Below are 19,830 nucleotides of genomic sequence, written 5' to 3'. Positions count from 1 at the left end.
TTGTGAAAAATAACTATTTCGTTCTTGCGTTCATTGAAATTGTCTCAATTAAAATATGTAACAAGCATAAAACTAGCCAAAATAAGAAAATTGTTTGTGAAAAATAACTACTTATAAATATCATAACAAAAGACTGTTTGATGACCTTATGTTTTTATAACATCATATCACTATAAATGTATGTAAATGCTTTTATTTTTTTGAAAAAAGTTCGTTGACTCACAATTTTTATTTTATCTTCCATAATGTTATTTGAGGATCACCTTAATTTGGAATTCAAATTATTTCTCTATTAAAAAAAAATTGTACTTGTACAAAAGAGCTGAAATGTTTTTAATACGTTTTATATTTGATGATTGATAACATTTTTCATGAAGAATAAAAACACTTTTGATCAAAACTTCGCGTGAGTTACAATATTATTGTTTATATTTATTTAAATGAAGTAATAATTTTTCCGGCTAAAACGACGTTCACACGATCAATATACAGAGTGATATACTCGAAAAATAACTTTTATCGATAAAAATGCTTTAAGCGAAAAATGTTGGAAATGTTTACAGATTCACAGAACATAGCTAATTACAGATTCACAACCCGTAGCTAACTTCTACAAGCGATTGCCTTTACTTAATATAATTAAGTATAAATTCTCGACTTTAACGTTTAATGTTATTAATTATCAAATAAAAATCGTGCATTATTACATAATATTCAAAATTTTAGCTCTGTTTAGAAAAATCTTACTATTCGTAACATAGATTGGAATTAACTTTGAAATTTTTTGATTTTTATTTAATTTATGATTAACTTAGTTCAAAATTAGTTTTCTAATATTTTTAACGTTCGTAATTATTTACACATGAATTAAGGTATCTTTATGTTAAAAGCTGTTATACATACGAAACATAGGGAAACCACTAAAACTCGTCAGTTTATACACTCTCATTTCAATTTTGAAAATGTCTACAAACTAGCCGGGTATGGAGTTTGAAAAAATAACGTGTCAACGTTAAAAATGTAAAAACATGAAATAATTATTGTATTTAGTTTTGAAGTAAAGTTAAAAAATTTCTGTAAATACAAACTAAAATTAACTGCCGATTTAGCACTTTCACAATTTGTAAAAAAAAAAATGGAGTAAAGTTAAGGAGATCCTCCCGATACCTAAAATAAAATTAAGCCTATTTTCATAAAAGCAGTAAATTTGCATACATTGAATACCAAATAGAATATTAAATTGTCTATAATTTCCCAGATCTTTTATTTTTATCTCATTCCCGAAATTAATTCCCTAAATCGTACTCTTCCCTTGTCAAGATAAAGTTAAAACCAATGGATGTACCAATTGGTGATTCAAAAATCTTAAAATGGTTTAATCTTAAATGGTAACGCTAATTCTTTGTTTATAATATCATTTCTACACGATTTTAGAAATTGCGTTTCATAATTTAGCAGGTGATAGAAACTCATTTTATTAAGACAAACAAGCCTTTGAAAATGCTTTATCTATTTTTTTTTTTTTTTTTTTCATAAAGGTGTAGTAAAAAAAACGTCACAAAAGACAATTTTTATACAAGTTTAAATTTTGGGGATTGGGATTTATATTTTTAATGTAATAAATACGATCTGAAAGCTTGAAATTCTTTTTGGCTTACATTTTATTATTTTTTAGTTCGTAAGCTTTGATATCATACGTCTTCCTAACTTTAAAACTTGCTTTTTAAAACACAGTCTATAGAAAGAAAAATTTTTGATCTGGAGAATATTTTATATTTTTTTCATGAAATAATTCTTAATTCCCTTTCTTCTTCTCTAATTATATTTATAATATAATTTTTTATAATTATATTAACTTTGCAGAGTCTGAAAAGAGGTTTCAAAAACAGGAGACTGCAGTTTTCCATGTCAGTATTCAACAATAATGCCACATATTTGATTGATATAACTTTTTTATAGAAACTAATGCTATTTATAATATTCGAAAACAATAAAAAAATCACCAAATTGCAGATATATTTTCATAAATACGAATTTAGCCATGAAAATCCTTTTATCCTGTGAATAATGTTATATTTTTTAATAATATATAATATTTTGTTTTTTACTTTAAGGATGGGGGCTAATGATTTTGCCCAGAATATTGAAAAATATTGGTGTAGTTTTAAATAGCCCAGTATTGTCCGTTAAAGTACACGATAATCGTATAAGGAGTGGCAATGAATTCAGTTACATAGGAGAATTTTATAAAATGGGCGCAGTTTAATGAAAATTGATGTAGGCAATTTACTTGCCTCTTGTTTTTTAGAGCCAAGTAATCACAATTTGTATAAAAGCTTGTAGATTTGTATAATAAATTTCTCTGACTCCTTTACCCTTCATTTAATTTAGATAACGCACAAAAGTTAAATCACAGTGTCTCCTTATTTTTACTTCCGTAAAATACTAGTAGTCTTAAATTTAATATTAAAGGAGAGAGGAAATTTTTATCTTCAGATGCATGTAACGAAGCAACAAAATTATCGAGTTGTATCACACACTATTTTGACCCCGTCATAGTCACCTTATTTTGTACAATTAGATTAAATAAGGCGGCAGCTGTTGAATCAAAACAATGCTTTGTCGTTTGAGCATCGAGAGTAGTGATACGGTAAAAGTCTTTTTTACAATAGCATTTATATAAAAATTAATTTTAGAAAAATCATAAATAAGGCCAAATCCTGTCCAAAATCATAACAAATATGTGCAATTTAATGAAATTAATTTTATCAACTTCTCGAAAATAATGAAAACATTTGAAAAATAACAAAAAACATACCTACCTTAAAATCAGGGGTAGGGATTGAATCTTCGTGTTAGTTTAACTCTTTAATAATTAAAATAGGTATTGTTATCCGTAGAAACTTAACCGATAAGCGAGTAAAAATATTTGGATTTTTGAACGATTCAATCGTTTGAGAATTGAATCCTTCATAGGAACTATTAGTATTACTCCTGCATGTATTGCCTCAAATTACTGAACATCTACCTGAAATCATAATGCGAGCCGGTCTCGTCCTGTATAGACTACGAAAGAATTATACTTGAGTAAAACAGTAGACAAACCTTTAGAGATTTGAAGGTTAGTTGATTTCCTAGTATTTAATATAATACTATGCTGTTCCGTTATTTTTACCATGCAAGGCTATTATTTTTATTTTATTTTTCCACAGCATTACTAAAAATCTTTTAGTATTAGTACAAAATTATATATACTAATTTATTGAAAATCTAGTTGAGTTAAAAACAAGTATAATCTTTGTTTAACTCCCGAGTTAAACTACAGTGACAATTCGTTCTGAGGTTCAACTCATGGAGCGATACAGTAGTGACATTTTTCAATTAAATCGTTCGAGTATTCAATCGTTCAAAGCTAGAGTAAGTTCCAATCCTAGAATAAGTTAATTTAACCAATTCAAATACGTTAGAATACTACTCCAATTCAATCCTTGCTAGACCAATATGTTCTCATCGTCATGGAAACTATAAAAATAGTCAAAACGCTCGCTCGGAGATTTAAATTTAAGAAAGATTTAATCTTCAGATTCCTACCCCTGTTAAATATTGCATTTAAAAAAATAATGGGAGTAATAAATATTAGTTTATTAGGAAAGCATCAGAAATGAAACACTTATAGTCTGAAGTTCTAGACCTCTTTTCACAAATGCTTACTAACAGAGGATAGCATCTTTTTCTACTTATACCGTGTGTAAAAAGTGTATGCAAAAGAAACATCCTTTTAAGGTTGAATCACAATTAAAAATTTTCAGAGTTTTGTTAAAGAAAATAGTGCCCACTTGTTAGTTATTACTTGCCAAAAGCGCCTAGGACTGGAGACTATTCTTAATAGGTATCAAACCTTTGAGTTTAAGAGGATATCGCAAAAAGTGGGTGATTTAGTATGCTAGTACTGATGTTCTTGTGAAAATTTGTTGTGAGATTTCTACGCTGTAGACTGTCCTTCCTTCACGCCTGTCTAGTTAAGTGTATAATACCACCTTATTATTTTTGCGATCACCTTCTAAACTACTTGATTAATCCTTGTATATATAAATAACACAATGACAGTGACACAAAACAAGTGATGTGTAACGTTTTTAATAAACAAGTTGTGTGTAAAATAAAGCAGGTGTAGATTTGTAAAGTGATTGTATCAGAAGCACTAACTAAAAACTCCTTTTTTTAAATAAATAAAATGGCAACTTTACATAATAAAATAAAAAACGTTTTTAAATGATAATTCTGATAAGCCAAAATAAAAGTCTGTATAATCTTTGATATATATTTGTTTTTTTAATTACAATGATATTATTTTTTAATAGTTACATCAAAATAAAAATAAATCATAGTAAATAGTAACATAAATAGTACAATAAATTATTAATTTCATCAAATCTTGTGTCTTATTTCAAAACTACTCGTTATAACAATTCTATATACTATTATGTCCCGACAAGAGCAATGAGTCACAAGTTTTATCCTTTAATTTTATTTACGAAAGAAATCACAAATAAAACTTTTAAATTTTCTTTTTAGAAAATTTTAAGCACCTCGTAAATGACAACACACGTCTTTGAAGATAATACTTTTAGTATTAAAGAAAAAAAATTAACACTTACTTTTTGGATGACCAAAAAAGACGACGGATCGATCACTGTATATGGAAAATGGCTTTCGAACAAATATTGCCAGAATTTTTTTTTATTCTTGTCAGTCTCAACAAATGCCTCAATAGGTACAAATTTCGCCTACGTGCCATGTCAAAGCTCCCGATTTTCATTGAATTTCAAGAGGTGATATCATATGCAATCGCATAATTAACGCGCTTGAAACGATGACTAGAATGAATTGGTTTTTGCCAAAGTTACTCAACATTCCCAGAGTATCTCTCTAGTATATATGTTTTCGATTTTATATATTCGTTGGTTGCGTATCCATGGTAGGGACAAGCAAATTGACGCTAGCGCTTTCAGTGGATAATTTTGGCGTTAAAGGGGGCTGTTTCAATTCTTTACGTGTAAAATGTATAGTAAATGTCAAATTAAAATTATTGGAAAATGATATCAAATTTTGAATGCAAACCATATAGCCATTTTCCATATAGAGATATGTTTATATGATATGATGATAGATTTTTGCAGCAACAAATAAAAATTTTAACAAATTCTAAATTTATTTAATGTCCCAAAAAACTTATTACAAAAAAACGACAAATGAACATATTAAAATTTTGAATAATGGAAAAAGTTCTATGGTAAACTACCCACGGTACTGGTAGATGATACATTATTCGAATCATTACCCCAAACAGCAGACTGAGATTGTTCAATGGTTGACGTAGACTCTTCAGTTTTTGTTAATAGTTCTTTGGTCTTACTGTTAAAATTGATTGGCTTATTTATAGCCATTGCTAGTTTAGCCATTTCATCGTAAATAATACTTCCGATACATTCGATTGGTGGTGTGTCATTTGTGAATTCATTAGTTTTTTCTTGGAAATTTGCCTGTGAAGTGGAACTTGAAATATTGGATGGATTATCATCTAACGAAAATTTCATATTTCCATCTCCTGATTCTCCCGAGTGTCGAAAATCCCATTCAGAGGCAAGCTGCTGAAGTGGTTGTAAAAATTGAACACTTTGTTTTACTCGCAATAATTCTAAATTGCACATGTTTTCAACTTCTAGCAAACGTCTTTTATAAGCGCTTGCAGCCAATTGCCTTCTTAATTGATACCTAAAATTAGTATATAGTTATAAATGAATTTCTTCTAACCCAATCACCTAACGGGAGACTACCCACGTTGAGATTAAAGCTGCTGTGTACGAGTTTCAAATTGCTTGCATATGATTGCGTCCTTTGTTATTTGTATATTGCATTTGGTTATAAACTGGTTATTGACAAGTACCTTACATGACAAGTGTGAAGTGCTGAGTCATGTGATTTACATATTTAAGTGATTATGACAAGGATGGCGAAATAATAGCATGCGGTGCTATTGGTGGCACATGACACAATTTATGGGCATACCACCGATCAAAAAGTTTACCATGAAGTATTATATCACGCACGAACGCTCATACATCTATGATTTCATTAAGCATTTCTTGACACGTTGACAGAAAACAAGAAAAAATGACACGTTGATATATAAAGGTTCGCCAGCTCTGTATGATAACATTCGTTTACACCAACAGCTTCTAAAATTAACTAAGGATTCTTTTTATATTAGTACTAATATGTACTGGAGAATTAAGGGCCACTGTGTGCAGGAAAAAACTTAAATGTGGATACTTAGTTGGGGCACTTAGCGGTAAATTAGTTTTAAAATAATTTACCGTTTTCCATATTGAGCCGCTTTTAATGTTCTTTGATACATTGATAATTTTTGCTCGTAGTCCATAACAGATTCACTGACAGTTAACTCAGGATAATAATTAATGTCATTATCGGAATCTGTAATACATGGAGATACATATGATTCACAATCACATTCATTATGCTTATATAACTGAGCCATTTCTTCTATTTCCCGTCTCCAAGCTTCTTTCTCCTCTGTTAACGCACTTTTTAAGGATAACATTGTCTATAATCGAAGTATTTAAATAAAATTTATTTTATTCGATTGTATTTTAAAATAATTTCGAGATAGTTGATCCTTTGATCTAATATTTAATTAATTTGATAGTAATCATTAAAGAAAAAAATTTTATTATTTCGAGAAAGATGAGTTTAAAAAAATTCCTGTTTTCTAAGTTCCAAATTGAAATATCTTAAAAAAGGTCAGATTCAGTAAAAAATTCTTGAGGTTACAATATAATTAGAATGAATATTCTTAAAAGTACCGTCGTTTTTAGATATCAAGATTTTTTAAAAATATTTTATGGATACCTTTTGTAAATTTCGAATTCTTTCTTCAATATGTTTATTTAACTTCAAAGTATCATCATCTAAATAAATGAGTGGTTGCCGTGTGTCTTCTGAATGCATTAATATGTCGGCCTTTTCAGTATCGGATGCATTGGTTTGATCATTTTCAACATTTTTGTTATGCAAATTTTGTTGATCACCATTTTCTATTATAAATTCTTGTGACATTGTAAACACAAATTATTTAAAAACAAGACAAAAATATTTAAATTTAAATTTTTATCGTATTGTTATGTTGGAGACAAAAAATAAAACAATTCAAAGCGTTCTTCGTTAAATATTATTATGTTCTACATTTCTCTAGAACAAAGCAATTTGTTTTGAAAATTGTTAAAGAAGTCCCGTGAGTATGAAGTGAAGTTTGTTTGAAACACCTTACCGCCTTAAAATATATGTTATTAAATATTGCGGAAACGGCTAAGCTTACAAATTAATAATTTTTTTTCTAGGTACGAAATTCTTCCGCGCTCTTTAAGTGAAGGATTTAGGCAAGATTTAGGCCGCAATAGAGTGCCAAAATCTGTAACGTCTATCTTAAGTTTGAACTGATTCCAGAAAGTGTAGAACTGGTTTTAAACGACTGATATTTCAAAAAATATAGACGAAGTGAGATCATTCGCAATGTCTCATCAGAAAACTGATTTCGATAGGGATGAAAATCTGCTGACATGGAGAATTATGCCTAAAAATTACAAAAAGCATATTATCCGCAATGTAGGTTAGGGGTTTAGTCAGTATCCAATCAGAAAAAACACTTTAAAATATAATTAAAAAAAAACTCAAGCCACAAAGTTTGGATTTGTTTTTGTTTGGTATCTAACATCTACAATTCATGTTTCTATATACAAAAGGTGTTAAGCAGACCCACTTCTGGCCTTTTTAAAAATGAGTACATATTAGGCCTCCTTGATTTTGTAGAAAAAACGATAAAAAATATTTGCTCCTATTTCATCGTTAGAGGGATGAACGAGTACTGGGCACATGGAATCTCCCCCCCCCCCCCCCTCAATCCTTCATTGCGAACGATATGATTTTTAGGATTAATTCGGTACACTAATTCTTTATATGAGTAGATATTCAGTCATTCTTAAATCATATTAGCGTTGCGGGCTAGCCTACCCCCCCCCCATTCCAATACCATTGCGGACAATCTTACACCTGTATATTTTTTTTGAAAATATTTGCAATTTAGACGCTACATCTTTGGCATTCTATTGCGGCCAAAATTCTCCCTGATTCACTAAAACTATGCTTGGCCGAAAATATTTGCAATTTAGACGCTACATCTTTGGCATTCTATTGCGGCCAAAATTCTTCCTGATTCACTAAAACTATGCTTGGCCGCGTACCTATTAATTAAAGTAAACCAATTAAAGAGTAATTGCTGTGTTACTTCTCTTTCCTTTAGTTTTCGTCTCTTATTATCTTCACTGAAAAAGGACGAATAGCTGAGTCAAATGTTTATATTATTAAACCATACAATTGCCAAATGGTGACCGTTTTCATTTAATATCGGTTTCAGCGGATCATTTCTGTCCATTCCACAGCAGTTTAGATGTCCTTTTAGAGAAATAAAAGGTATGATGAAGTGCAGTAGTAAATATCACCTACTTGCTTATTTCCGCGAATGATTAGATAATAATCATGCTCCGATTATTTCGTTTCCATCGAAAGTAATACCTTGAATATAAAATAACAAAGAAGAAATGTCTTAGAATTTTGCAAAGAACAAACAATTGAGCACAATAACTCAAACGAACTATTATTGAGGTTAAAGATGTGAAATCTTTATTGACTTGCTCATTTGCAAATTGCACTTACCTTCTTGGTTCGATCTTTATTCACTCGATTGTTTATAGATTGTACTTACCATCTTGCAAAGGTGATTCGTGCGTATAAAATATAAAAAAAAAAGGTGATTATATAACTTAACAATATATATTTTAAAAAGTGTTATTAAAAAAAATATGAATTTATGTAATAATTTCAATATAACAATAATTAATATACTTAAAAAATTTAAACTTAATATAAAATAATTAATCAAATACACTTCATTTTTTGTTGTTAGATCTTTTAGAAGCTAAAATATTTTTTACCATTTAGGAGGTTGTTGGTGTGGTGGTTGTTGTGTTGGATAATTAGAACCTGCACCGCCAGAATATCCTGGATAACCTGGATTTACACCACCAGGTGGCGGTTGAGGAAATCCTCCTGGATAGTTATATGTAGCTAAAAATAATGAAATATTAAACATAAATACCAATTAATTCTTATTATATAAAAGGATAATATTTTTGGATAAACTGGATTTACATCACCAGATGGTGCTGGAGGATATTGTGCTGGATAGGCATAAACTATAAATAATATAAAAAATTAAGCAAAAAAGGGCAGAATTTTTAGGTTCTTGGCGATAGTCAAAAACTCTTCAAAAACCGTAAAATTAACCTTGATAACTAAATTTATTAAAACGTACCAGGATAGGGCATTGTTCCAGGCAAAGTTCCATAAGGATTATACCCTTGAGGCATTGGTGGTGGTATATATGTTGGATAAGGAGCTTGAGTCGAAGCACCATAAGGTATCGGCATTCCTTGATAATTTACGGGGTAAGGTAAGTTATCAGGTTGACTCGGAGCATTTGTTCCATGAGTACCGCCATCTTAAAAAAATAATTTATTATTACTTTATTAAACTGATTAACCACAAAGTCAATGAGACATTTACTTGCAATTAATTTAATTATTACCTGTGGTATGATGAGTGGGTAAAGTTGGGGCTGAGCCAGGAGATTGTCTACTGGATTCATGGGTTAAATCTTTTAATAATTCTTCTTTTTCAGTTTTACGAGCAAAAACAAAATCAGAAATTTTATTTTGGAATGATACCAATAACTAAAAATTATAGAAATGAAGAAGCGCTTAGTAAAATGGGAATCAAGTTTGTGTATAGACTAAAAAAATGTGTGATGCCATGACTAGGAGAAGAATAATACCATTCGACCCAAGTATAATTCTCTATTACATTTTGTATCATTACACTTTTTCCTAGGCTAGTCAAAAAATTATTAAATGAAACAAACCTGTGTTAAGTTATTGTAAAATGTTGTTCCTTCTTTCAAATTATTTTTCAATTCAATAAACGCATCATGTGCAGCTGCAAGTTCTTTCATTTTTGTATCACGGCTACTGGAACCAGCGCCATTTTCTCGTATAAATTGAGTATTAGCGGCCTAGAGAAAATAATTTAAATAGTCCAATTATTTTTATAAATTTATTTTACAAATAAAGAGAATTGAAAAAAAATTCACTCTCACCAGGAATCGAAACCGGACCTTTTGGATTCATGCCAAACGCCTTAGACAATTCGGCCATACGAGCTCTAGGCACAGAGTGTAATTTTTTTTCAACTGATCGAATTTTTATTTTTCTCTAAAATTGACCGATTTTCTTGAAATATAGATAAGAACACTGTTCATTAAATTACTTTTCAAATAAAAAATCAAAATAAGTTCATTCGTTTAGGATAACCAATACTACAGAAAGACACACAAATCACTCTTTTTGGTTCAAGGGTTGAAAATTGTAAAAACGATTTTCTCCCACTATTCTTCGAATCTAAATTTTCAAATATTTTGAATAAAATTATGATTTAAAACTTACTTGAATTTCAGATACTAGTGTTTCTTGTTTAGCTAAACTGGCTTTAACTTGTTTTTGTAATGGTCCATAGAGTTGTCCTAAAGATTCAACGGATAGAGCGGTTTCATTAACTCCGCCATCTTGTGCTAATGCATGTAAAAATTTTGTTTTCATATCAATTGTAGCTGATTTTAATTCATGTTCAATCACATCGCGTTCTGCTTTTATTGTTTCCACCTAAATAAGAAAAATTCATAAGCTATTTTTCTTCTAAAAGTTGAAGCAAAAATTGTTTTTATAAGAAATAATCTTAAATAAACATTTTTAACATACTTCCTCCATTAGCCGTCGTAGAGTGGTTACAGCAGAACTATCCTTAACATTACCACCACCGGCTGACTGAGGAACCGCTGATTCAATTTCAGATATAGGTTTACTCAATAGCTGCATACCTGCTAAATGCATTTCATATTTTGTTTTCACTACTTTATCCGCCTTAATTAAAAATTAAATAATCATTAAAATTTTTGAAAATGGCGAATTAATTTTTAAAAAAAATAACTTACTTCAATCGCATTATTAATAATTTGACGATATTTTGCAATATTTGATTTAAACATTTCTGTTAATTTTTCTGAGGGAGTTCGTGTCCATCGACTTTCGAATTGACTACGTAATTTATCATCAGATTCTTTCTCTTCGTTTAATAAACGTTCACACTAAAAAAATTTAATTAAATTTGTATAATTCCAATCTTGCTGTTAAATTTATAATATTTTTATGTTAAAATTAAAAGCCTTGGTTCCCACTTAGTTACGTAAATATGTAATCGAATCCAAAATTAGCCATTTTCTCTGAATTATGTGGCGCTTTGAGCACTCGGCCTTCAATATTCCTCTAAATGTTTTGTCGATCAAAAACATCTGGCATTGGGTATTACACAAATACTGATCTAAGTACTGAGTAATTCGGCCCTAATCATTGTGGAAAGCATGCTACAGATACAATTATACACACCAATCTTACATAAAATTTCCACAGAGTACTTTTAATTTTCCGTCACCTGTGGCTACATTAGAATTCAACTTTCTTGCTTCTAAAGCGCACAATGAGGCTTTAAATGATCATAATTACCCAGGATAAAAACATTCGACCCAGGATAAAAACATTCGGAATTTCGATTTATTATCATTAAAACTCGCCGGATAACAAGTCTCACTTGACAATTTCCAAGGCACACGTCGAGAGAACAAAGCTAATGTAAGTAAAAAAAGAAGAAACTCACTTCATCTAAAATGTCTCGGTTCCGTTTTAATAGCTCTGGCAATTCTGTAATCAAATTTTGTAAACTTGAAATACCACCTTCACTTGATACATTGTTTGCTTTCTCGATAAGAGATTGTGGTAAATCTGTGCCTTCTGTGTCTTCTATGGCAGCTGGTAAATTTAAAGACGCTAGAATACTGAAAAATAAAAAATTATTTAAATGAAAATAAAAAAGAGTTATTGAGTGATTGTAGAATTGAGTAAATAAAACCGAGGTTAATTTCATTAAAAAAATAGTAATTCGAGGTAATCCTTGCTCAACTTTTTTTTTTTTTTTTTTAAATCAATTGAAATAATTTACCTATTAAGCAATTGTGTTGATTCTCTTAATCGTGAAATTTCAGTGTTAACAATTTCATTTTTGCGAACATCAAAAGTAGCTAAAGCTTGATGAATAGCAACTGGTACCAATTCTCCGAATAAATCTAAAATATACCAAATAATCATTTTTGAAATATCGAATAACGTTATAAAAATATTCAATTTTTAAATACCTTTAAAATTAGTTCCTAATTTTTCTGGTAACGAAATTACTTTAGCTAACATTGCCTTGCCAACCGGTTCCAAACTTTTTGGATCTGGAATTCGTTCATGATATATAAAATCATTATCCTTCTTTGCTTCTGTAAGATTTCGTTGAATCTTTGACATAAATTCATCGAAGAATCCTGTTCGTCCCGATCGTGTTTGAGCTGTTTTTAATAATTGTGACGCTTGCTGGAATTAAAATACTATATTAAAAGAAACATTTAAAGATGTGAGGAAATGTTTGAATGTCAAAGAGGTGTGTTATAATTTTAACCCCTGTGTGTGTATGACACCTTCTAAAACTAATGATAGACATTCCAGGCAGCGGCAGTGTGAACAATATATAATTAATGGGGGCGGTAGAATTGATCACATTGTCGTCGCTTCGATAAGAACGAAGTAACCGACTCCACCCACATCAAAATGTAATTTTAAATATGTTTGTAGTTAAATAAATAAAGATTAACAAATAATGATGTGGGTGGCTTCTGTTATAGGCGTATATGTCAGAGAAACGGAGGTTAAACCCAATTATTATTATAATAGACATTCAAATATTTCATTATGGGTTGTATAATAATTTTTCTGTACCTCTAATCGAGTAATTTCTTCTCCAACTTTTTTACTTGCTTTACAAACTAAACTTTGATAAAATTCTGTTAAAGCATGATAGGCTCCTTGTTTTCCAGCAATCTAAACAGTAAAATTCCACATTAATCATTCTTCTAGTACAACACTCAATAGTATTTCAACTTACCAAAGAAAGCCATTCCCTATCCCATAAAACTTTTAAATTTTCTTTTTGGAAAATTTTAAGCACCTCAACATACATATCTTCACATTGACAGCATAATTTTGCAATAATACCATCTTTCATATTATCTATAAGAAAAATTTTTTAAATTAACATTTTCAATTTTTAATTTCACGAGATAAATCACTAGTTTTTTTAAAACTTACCATGAATAGATTTTACTACGAAAATTTCTTGAGCTTGAGCTAACATTAATGAAGATAATGCTTGTAACGTTTCAGGATTTAAATCGGGTGTGGGATCTTGTTGAACTGCACTCATAACAGTATTTTTTAAATGGTAAAATATTCCTGCTGCTTGCTAAAATTTACAAAAATTTATTTAGTCAGTTGGTCGAAGTGAATTATTCAGAATTTGAAAGTACAATGTCTATATACTGGGTATTCGAATAAAGCTCCAAGTAAGGTCAAAATATAATAATTTGATTTACCTGAAATAGCTTAGCTGCTAATTTAAGTCCTTCATCGCTATCCAAAATTTGATTAGCAGCTACAGCACTTTGCAATGCAGCAATATTAAACAAGACACAAACACGTTCATAAGATAACGAAGAAATTGCTAAAAACAAAACTCATTTAGATGTCTACTAAAAACAATGTGAATCATAATGGCACACCCCAATTTTGAAGACATAGCCAGTGTCTAATTAGCAATAGCAGAGTCATTATCGAATAATAATAAAAAGTTGGGCGCCGTCAATGTTTCCAACATATTTTATATGACAAATTTTAAAAATCTCATGATAAACATTAAAATCGAAAGTTGACGAACTATGTTAGGGGGGATATCATTGAATTGTGTTAAATTGACAAATCGATTGGCGCAAAAAAGCTTTAAAATCGGCCGCCGCGTTTGGCCTCTAGGTATTTGAAAATCCCTACTAAAAAGTATAAAACACAAAAATGAAATTCAAAAAAATCGAAAAACCAGACAATGTTAAATAAAAACTTAAGAAAAATAAGTGCAGTAGTTAAGATAGCGACTTTACGGGACTTTAAGTCGGGACTCGTTAAAATCAAGTTGTGACCCTCTCAAATCTTCCCAATAATTAGTCCCGACCGTTTAGGACGCTATGCAACTTACTGGACTTGTTTTTTTTTCAATTTTTATTTAACGCAGTCGGGTATTTTGATTATTAAAATTTTTTTTTTTTGTCTGTTTAGAAATATTTTTTTAAAAAGAAATTGTGAATTAAGACTTACTTAATGACTGCCGGCCGCCGAATAATGTTGCCTTATTAAAAGCATCTTTCCATTTAAAAGGTATTTGAACCTCATGTGCTGGTATTTTCCCTTCCAATGCTGATATTTCGTCATAATAGCTGAAAAAAGGTTTATTATTAAACACTTAGTACACCTTTTTGATATCTTAAGACACAGAGAGCGTTAAGCCAACTTTGTACAGCCTCCATGGATGTATCTTTTTTACTCGATAGATTTTAAATTTGGATTTGAGAAGAATAAAAGTGTTTCACTTAATAAAACATTATGTTCGTTTTCCTACCATTTGAAAATCTTACGAAAAATTTCTTCGGTAATTAAAACTCTTAAACATAAAATATTAAATTTTTCTCGAAGTGGGGGGGGGGGAGTATTTTCTTATACTACAGAAAATATTTAAGCCCCGCTGTGGTAACGTGTACCAAAAAATCGTTTGTTTACATAAAGGTTTTGAAATAAGACATTTCATTTTGATATTTAAAAAAAAAACCGACTAGTTTTTAAGAGAAATCAATGGATATTTATTTCATTGTAAAGAGGAAGGTATGCCATTAATAATGGAAAATGATATCTTCCAAATAGCCGTCACGGTTACGCTTGCAGCACCGTAACCTTTTCATCAAATTTACCATGGCAAATTCGCTAATTTGCGGCTGTATGTCCTCGATAACTTCGCGAATTCCATCTTTAAAGTCTTGAATCGATTATGGAACATTGGCATAGACCTTATCTTTCACGTGGCCCCAAAGAAAAAAGTCTAAAGGTGTTAAATTAGAATCAATATCTCGGTGGCCAATTGTGATCATCTCTTTGAGAAAAGACAGTTTCATTTTGCATGAAACTTTTCTTGCAAAATTGCGATGGTTTCGTTGCTTGTGTGGCACGTAGCGCCGTCTTGTTGAAAATAAACGTCGTCCACATCAATATCTTCCAATTCCGACGATAAAATTTTTGTAGTAAACCATTTTTTAGTGAATTTTAACAATTTTAATGCGCTATTCAAGCGTGTATCGTTCCATTTTTAGTAATGGTGTAATTTTTACTTGTTAAATGTCAAAAGATGACAGCCTGAAAAGTGGCAACTGTCCAAATAACGGACTATTCAAAATGAAAGCTCTTATTGGAAAACCCGCTATATCAAACAGTAACATCTCAAAAACTGTAAATAGGTAATGGAAAAAAAAAAGCAGAAAAAAAATAATATTTGTAATATAGTAGTATTACTTTTTTGCAATTTGGAATATTCTCATTAATTTTATGTAAACTTCAAGGTCTTTTTACTCTTGTACTTTTTACCTTTTTTTCATTTCATATTTTAAACAGTTGTCAAATTTATTGATAATTCAAAACATAATTTCCATTCTATAAAATATCGAATTGATTATTATTGTATGTAAATGCAAATATCAAATTTCGATTTCTACGAATATTAATAATTAATCGAATAAGGCAGACAATAATTCTTGCCTATCTTGTTACTTTTCTAAAGTATCGTGCAAACAAATTTTTATTTTTTCTCGTAAATTGTTTATCTCACAGTAGCAGCTCTTTAATCATAAAAAATATTATTTACATTTTAGCTCAACAATATTCTCAAAATTTTTAACTCAATATTCGCGTTGTTTAAAATATAAAAACTTTTTAAATATCACCAAAACCTAATAATTATTTTTTTATCAATTCCTGCGAAAGAACAATGAATAACTTGTGAGTTGTGACAAACCCAAACCCAATCAGTATTTACAAGACCAATAGAAAATTTGAGGCGAATTTGTTTTTATAGTTACGATACGTTTATCATCTGATTAATTAGTAAAATTTTATTTTTTAATACTTGAAAATTTTACGCAGTTTTCATTAAAGGAAAGAGCTGATTTCTATCTAAAGTTACCCAAATTAACATTAATTATCTAAATATGACTCATAAAAAAGCATCCATATTTGTTATTTGCCTAAGAATAATTTAAGCCCAATAATAATATAAGCCGTAATACAATTTTTAATAACAATAAATTATATTTTAATAAAAATAAAACACATACTTGTAGATAACGTCCAACGAACTTTCATATCGATCAAAAGCACGCCAGATAGCTGTATTTCTAAGTTTCTGTAATTCGTTAATTGATTCAGTATAATCTTGTGGTTTATCTGCTGTGCTGTATGTCGATTGTATCAAATTTTGTAATGGCTTTACTATGTCCACTTCTGTTGGTTTTTTTAAAGGCACTGAAATTAATTCAACCATTGTTAAAAATTTTGACAACTAAAAAAATATCAGCAACTGATTTATGACAATTCTCTTTGCTTTGAAATTGAAATGATTTCATACAGCATAGAAAGGTACCGGTGGGACACTGAGTATGCGTATTAGAGTACTAAAAGTTACGTTACGTTGTTCAACATCTATGAGGACGTTCTTCTGCTACATTCTATTTACGATTATTTTAAAGAAAATGTCAAAACCTGAAAAAAATCAATTCCTATAAAAATACTTTCTCGCCTATTTCACTAATAACTGTTATCTTAATAGATACCGTAATTTCTTTATTCAATTTTGTAAAATTTGTTTGACTTTTGTAAATATAAAAACAGCATTTTTAAGAGGTTTGAAAAAACTGTTAGAAGTTACCGGCGAATATATCTTTACTGTCTCTGAAAGTTACTTTCAATAATTTTAGACACACAAGAAGACAGTTTTAAACACAAAAGTATTACTCTCAAGAGAGTTTGAGTGGGACAGCGTTGAATTATGAGCAATTTTACTCAGAAACACAGATTATTATTTATTACATAAATAGAGCCACCTGGAGTAAGGCACCTTCAGAGAACTAAAATAGTAAAAATTTTTCAGAGAGTTGCAGATCTGTTTTAAATTAAAAACTATAATCTGTGCTCAAAAACCTTGAAATGGTAAGCCGTGGGTAAGCCAACAATAAATTCATAGATTAAATTTTGTTTATAATCCAAGCAAGCTTTCATCCCGAAGCTGCATGACCATGGAATAATATAACTGTGCATAACTTGGGGTAAAATATTGTCTAGTCTGTACTCTGTAAATCCGCAGAGATTGTGTTGAAGAATAGTGATTTTTATAACTTCCTGGCACTAAGTAGGGAAGTATGGTTACTGAGATATCTCAGCATATTTAAACATTATGAGGACCCCGAATCCATTTTTCCTAGTTTCAACGTGACGCCTCTAAGTACAATTGTATAGACAACTACCTTCTCTTTGTGTCACAACAATCGTACGAATTTACATGGATATAATGTTCATTTTTGTGACGCAGAGGAGTATACATATGCATGCTGCGTAGCTCGTAAAGCTCAAGCCGCCATGCTGTCCATCATGGTTTGTCTTTGTTTTGTTATTCCCGACAAAACAGTGATGTGCAGTATAGTGGTATGTTTTTCATAGAGATAATACCATAGATCTGTATAGATATAGGAAACGCAATATAGAAATATTGATGATACAAACAAAATTTTGGTATCACGTCCGCCTGCCTATCCTGTCTGTCTGTGAGCAGGATAAGTCAAAAACGAAAAAGAAATATCAAGCAAATTTTTATAGCGTGCTCAGTACGTAAAAAGTGAGTTTGAGTTCGTAAATGAGCAACATAGGTCAATTGGGTATTGAGTGCTTAGGACCCATTTTGTCAACCATTAGAGATAGAAGAAAAGTTGAAATGTAAAAAAAGAAATAACTTTTGTTTGAAACATTTTTTCGTAAACATCACTGTTTACCCGTGAGGACACAAATTGGGACAAAACTTGGTGTTCTCTACAACAATAACAGATAGGCAGTTGAAAATTTGCAGGTAGCTTTAACTAATGGCTTTGTAAAAGTTTCTCGATAAACAAAAAATTAAAAAAGCCCTTTCGAAAATTTTCGAAATTTTTTAAAACAAAATTGTTGAAACCAAGTTGATTTTTTTAAACTTTTCTAATTTATTAAAAATAATGCAAACACTGACATTCAACATTGTCTATACAGGGTATTTCAACAATGAACTTCAATTGTTTTCATTTGTTCCTCTTGGATTCTTACTTCAGATTATTCTAATATGTTCTACAGACACATCAGAAGAAAGATGACCTGTATGGAAAAAAGTTATTCTAATTTAGGTTAGGTTAGGTTAGATTGGCTGTCCACGAAAGACACGCTTAGGCTATAGAGCCCATTGTGATACCATATATGTGTTTTACCACCTTTCCGCTGATAATTTCATTTATCAGCTCCTCAATTTCAGAGGCTGAGTGTACTTCCTTCATGCACATACCCTGCACTACACCAGCCCATCACAACTATTAATTAAATTAATTTTGTTGCGACGGCAGGAATCGAACCATTTACCCTAAGCATAACTCGGACGGAATTGGTTACGTCTTAACCAACTGAGCTATTTAGTGCATAACCAAAATAAACGCTGTGGTATTTTATCATGTTTTATATTTTAGGCTGCCCAAAATAACTGAAAATAAGCGATTTCATGAACTTATTCAAAGGCAAAAAAAAAATTTTTAAAAAAGAAAGCTTTCGGCATCTAGTTTAGCGTTAATTACGCAGCCCTGATATCGACGTCGTTTATAGCAATTACTACCCGATATTTAGTCGGTGTAAAATTTAGGCACCTTCATCTCGCTATCTATATCATCGAATGTTGTGAAGCAATAGTTTTGATAAGAATTTTAAATATCAAGATCATCATCAAAATTAGATTGCTCAGAATTAAAACAATCGCAATCTTTGAAGTGTTTACAACATTTTCGACAACCACATCTTCCAGATAACTACAAAAAATACATTTATATCACAATAACATTAGCGAGATTTTTTACATTTCAACATACCTCCAGATGCGCTCTAAATCTTTTTTATTGTTATATTCGCAATCAGGGACCTCAAAAACCCCCGAGTAACAAAATTCAGGACTTTTTACACACATCGTTTTGAAAGCGGCTAAATATATTGAAATTTGTTCACTCTATATTTTTTTTTATAAAATCAATTAGTTTCAGATTTAATATTTTATTTTAGGAAAAAAAATTTACGACAATTTTTGTTTGAAACTATTTTTCATAAATTTAATGACTTCCGAGATATTGGCCAAAAATAGTTTTTTTTTTTTTTTTTTTTTTTTTTTTTTTGTATACATAGCGATAATTAACGCAAAGCTAGCAGTTTTGAGACTGTGCGTTAGTAGGCCGGGTCTTAAACTGGGTGCCGAAACCTTCCCTTTTGTTTAGTTTTTTTTTGCCTTTGAATAAATTCACACAAAAAGCATTATTTTGAGCGGACCATTTCCAGGCTTTTATAATCATTC

At 30.2% G+C, this 19,830-nt stretch overlaps 2 protein-coding genes across 3 annotated transcripts; both read right to left on the bottom strand.

Moving 5' to 3' along the window:
* Positions 1-5,231: 5,231 nt before the first annotated feature.
* LOC123293971 lies at positions 5,232-7,145 on the bottom strand. Its single transcript, XM_044874989.1, has 3 exons — positions 6,931-7,145; positions 6,378-6,625; positions 5,232-5,775 (listed from the first exon to the last, which is right to left on the bottom strand). The coding sequence occupies exons 1-3, from the start codon at positions 7,135-7,137 to the stop codon at positions 5,289-5,291; spliced, it is 942 nt and encodes a 313-aa protein (XP_044730924.1). The 5' UTR covers positions 7,138-7,145; the 3' UTR covers positions 5,232-5,288.
* A 1,877-nt stretch (positions 7,146-9,022) lies between these two features.
* On the bottom strand, positions 9,023-16,840 carry LOC123294244 (programmed cell death 6-interacting protein). Of its 2 annotated transcripts, none has more exons than XM_044875360.1 (16): positions 16,544-16,840; positions 14,484-14,602; positions 13,712-13,839; positions 13,428-13,581; positions 13,225-13,349; positions 13,059-13,160; positions 12,434-12,656; positions 12,241-12,364; positions 11,899-12,076; positions 11,180-11,332; positions 10,947-11,108; positions 10,635-10,850; positions 10,055-10,204; positions 9,722-9,866; positions 9,449-9,622; positions 9,023-9,201 (listed from the first exon to the last, which is right to left on the bottom strand). In XM_044875360.1, exons 1-16 carry the CDS (start codon positions 16,747-16,749, stop codon positions 9,065-9,067), a joined length of 2,496 nt encoding a protein of 831 aa, XP_044731295.1. In that variant the 5' UTR covers positions 16,750-16,840; the 3' UTR covers positions 9,023-9,064. The 2 variants fall into 2 exon arrangements, with proteins under 2 accessions (XP_044731295.1, XP_044731294.1); XM_044875359.1 differs by having other exon boundaries at positions 9,449-9,634; positions 16,544-16,839.
* Positions 16,841-19,830: the final 2,990 nt, after the last annotated feature.

The sequence above is a fragment of the Chrysoperla carnea genome, chromosome 2 (assembly GCF_905475395.1).
Source record: "Chrysoperla carnea chromosome 2, inChrCarn1.1, whole genome shotgun sequence".
In the NCBI taxonomy this organism is placed as follows: Eukaryota; Metazoa; Arthropoda; class Insecta; order Neuroptera; family Chrysopidae; genus Chrysoperla; species Chrysoperla carnea.
This window is presented reverse-complemented; position numbering and strand designations above follow the sequence as displayed.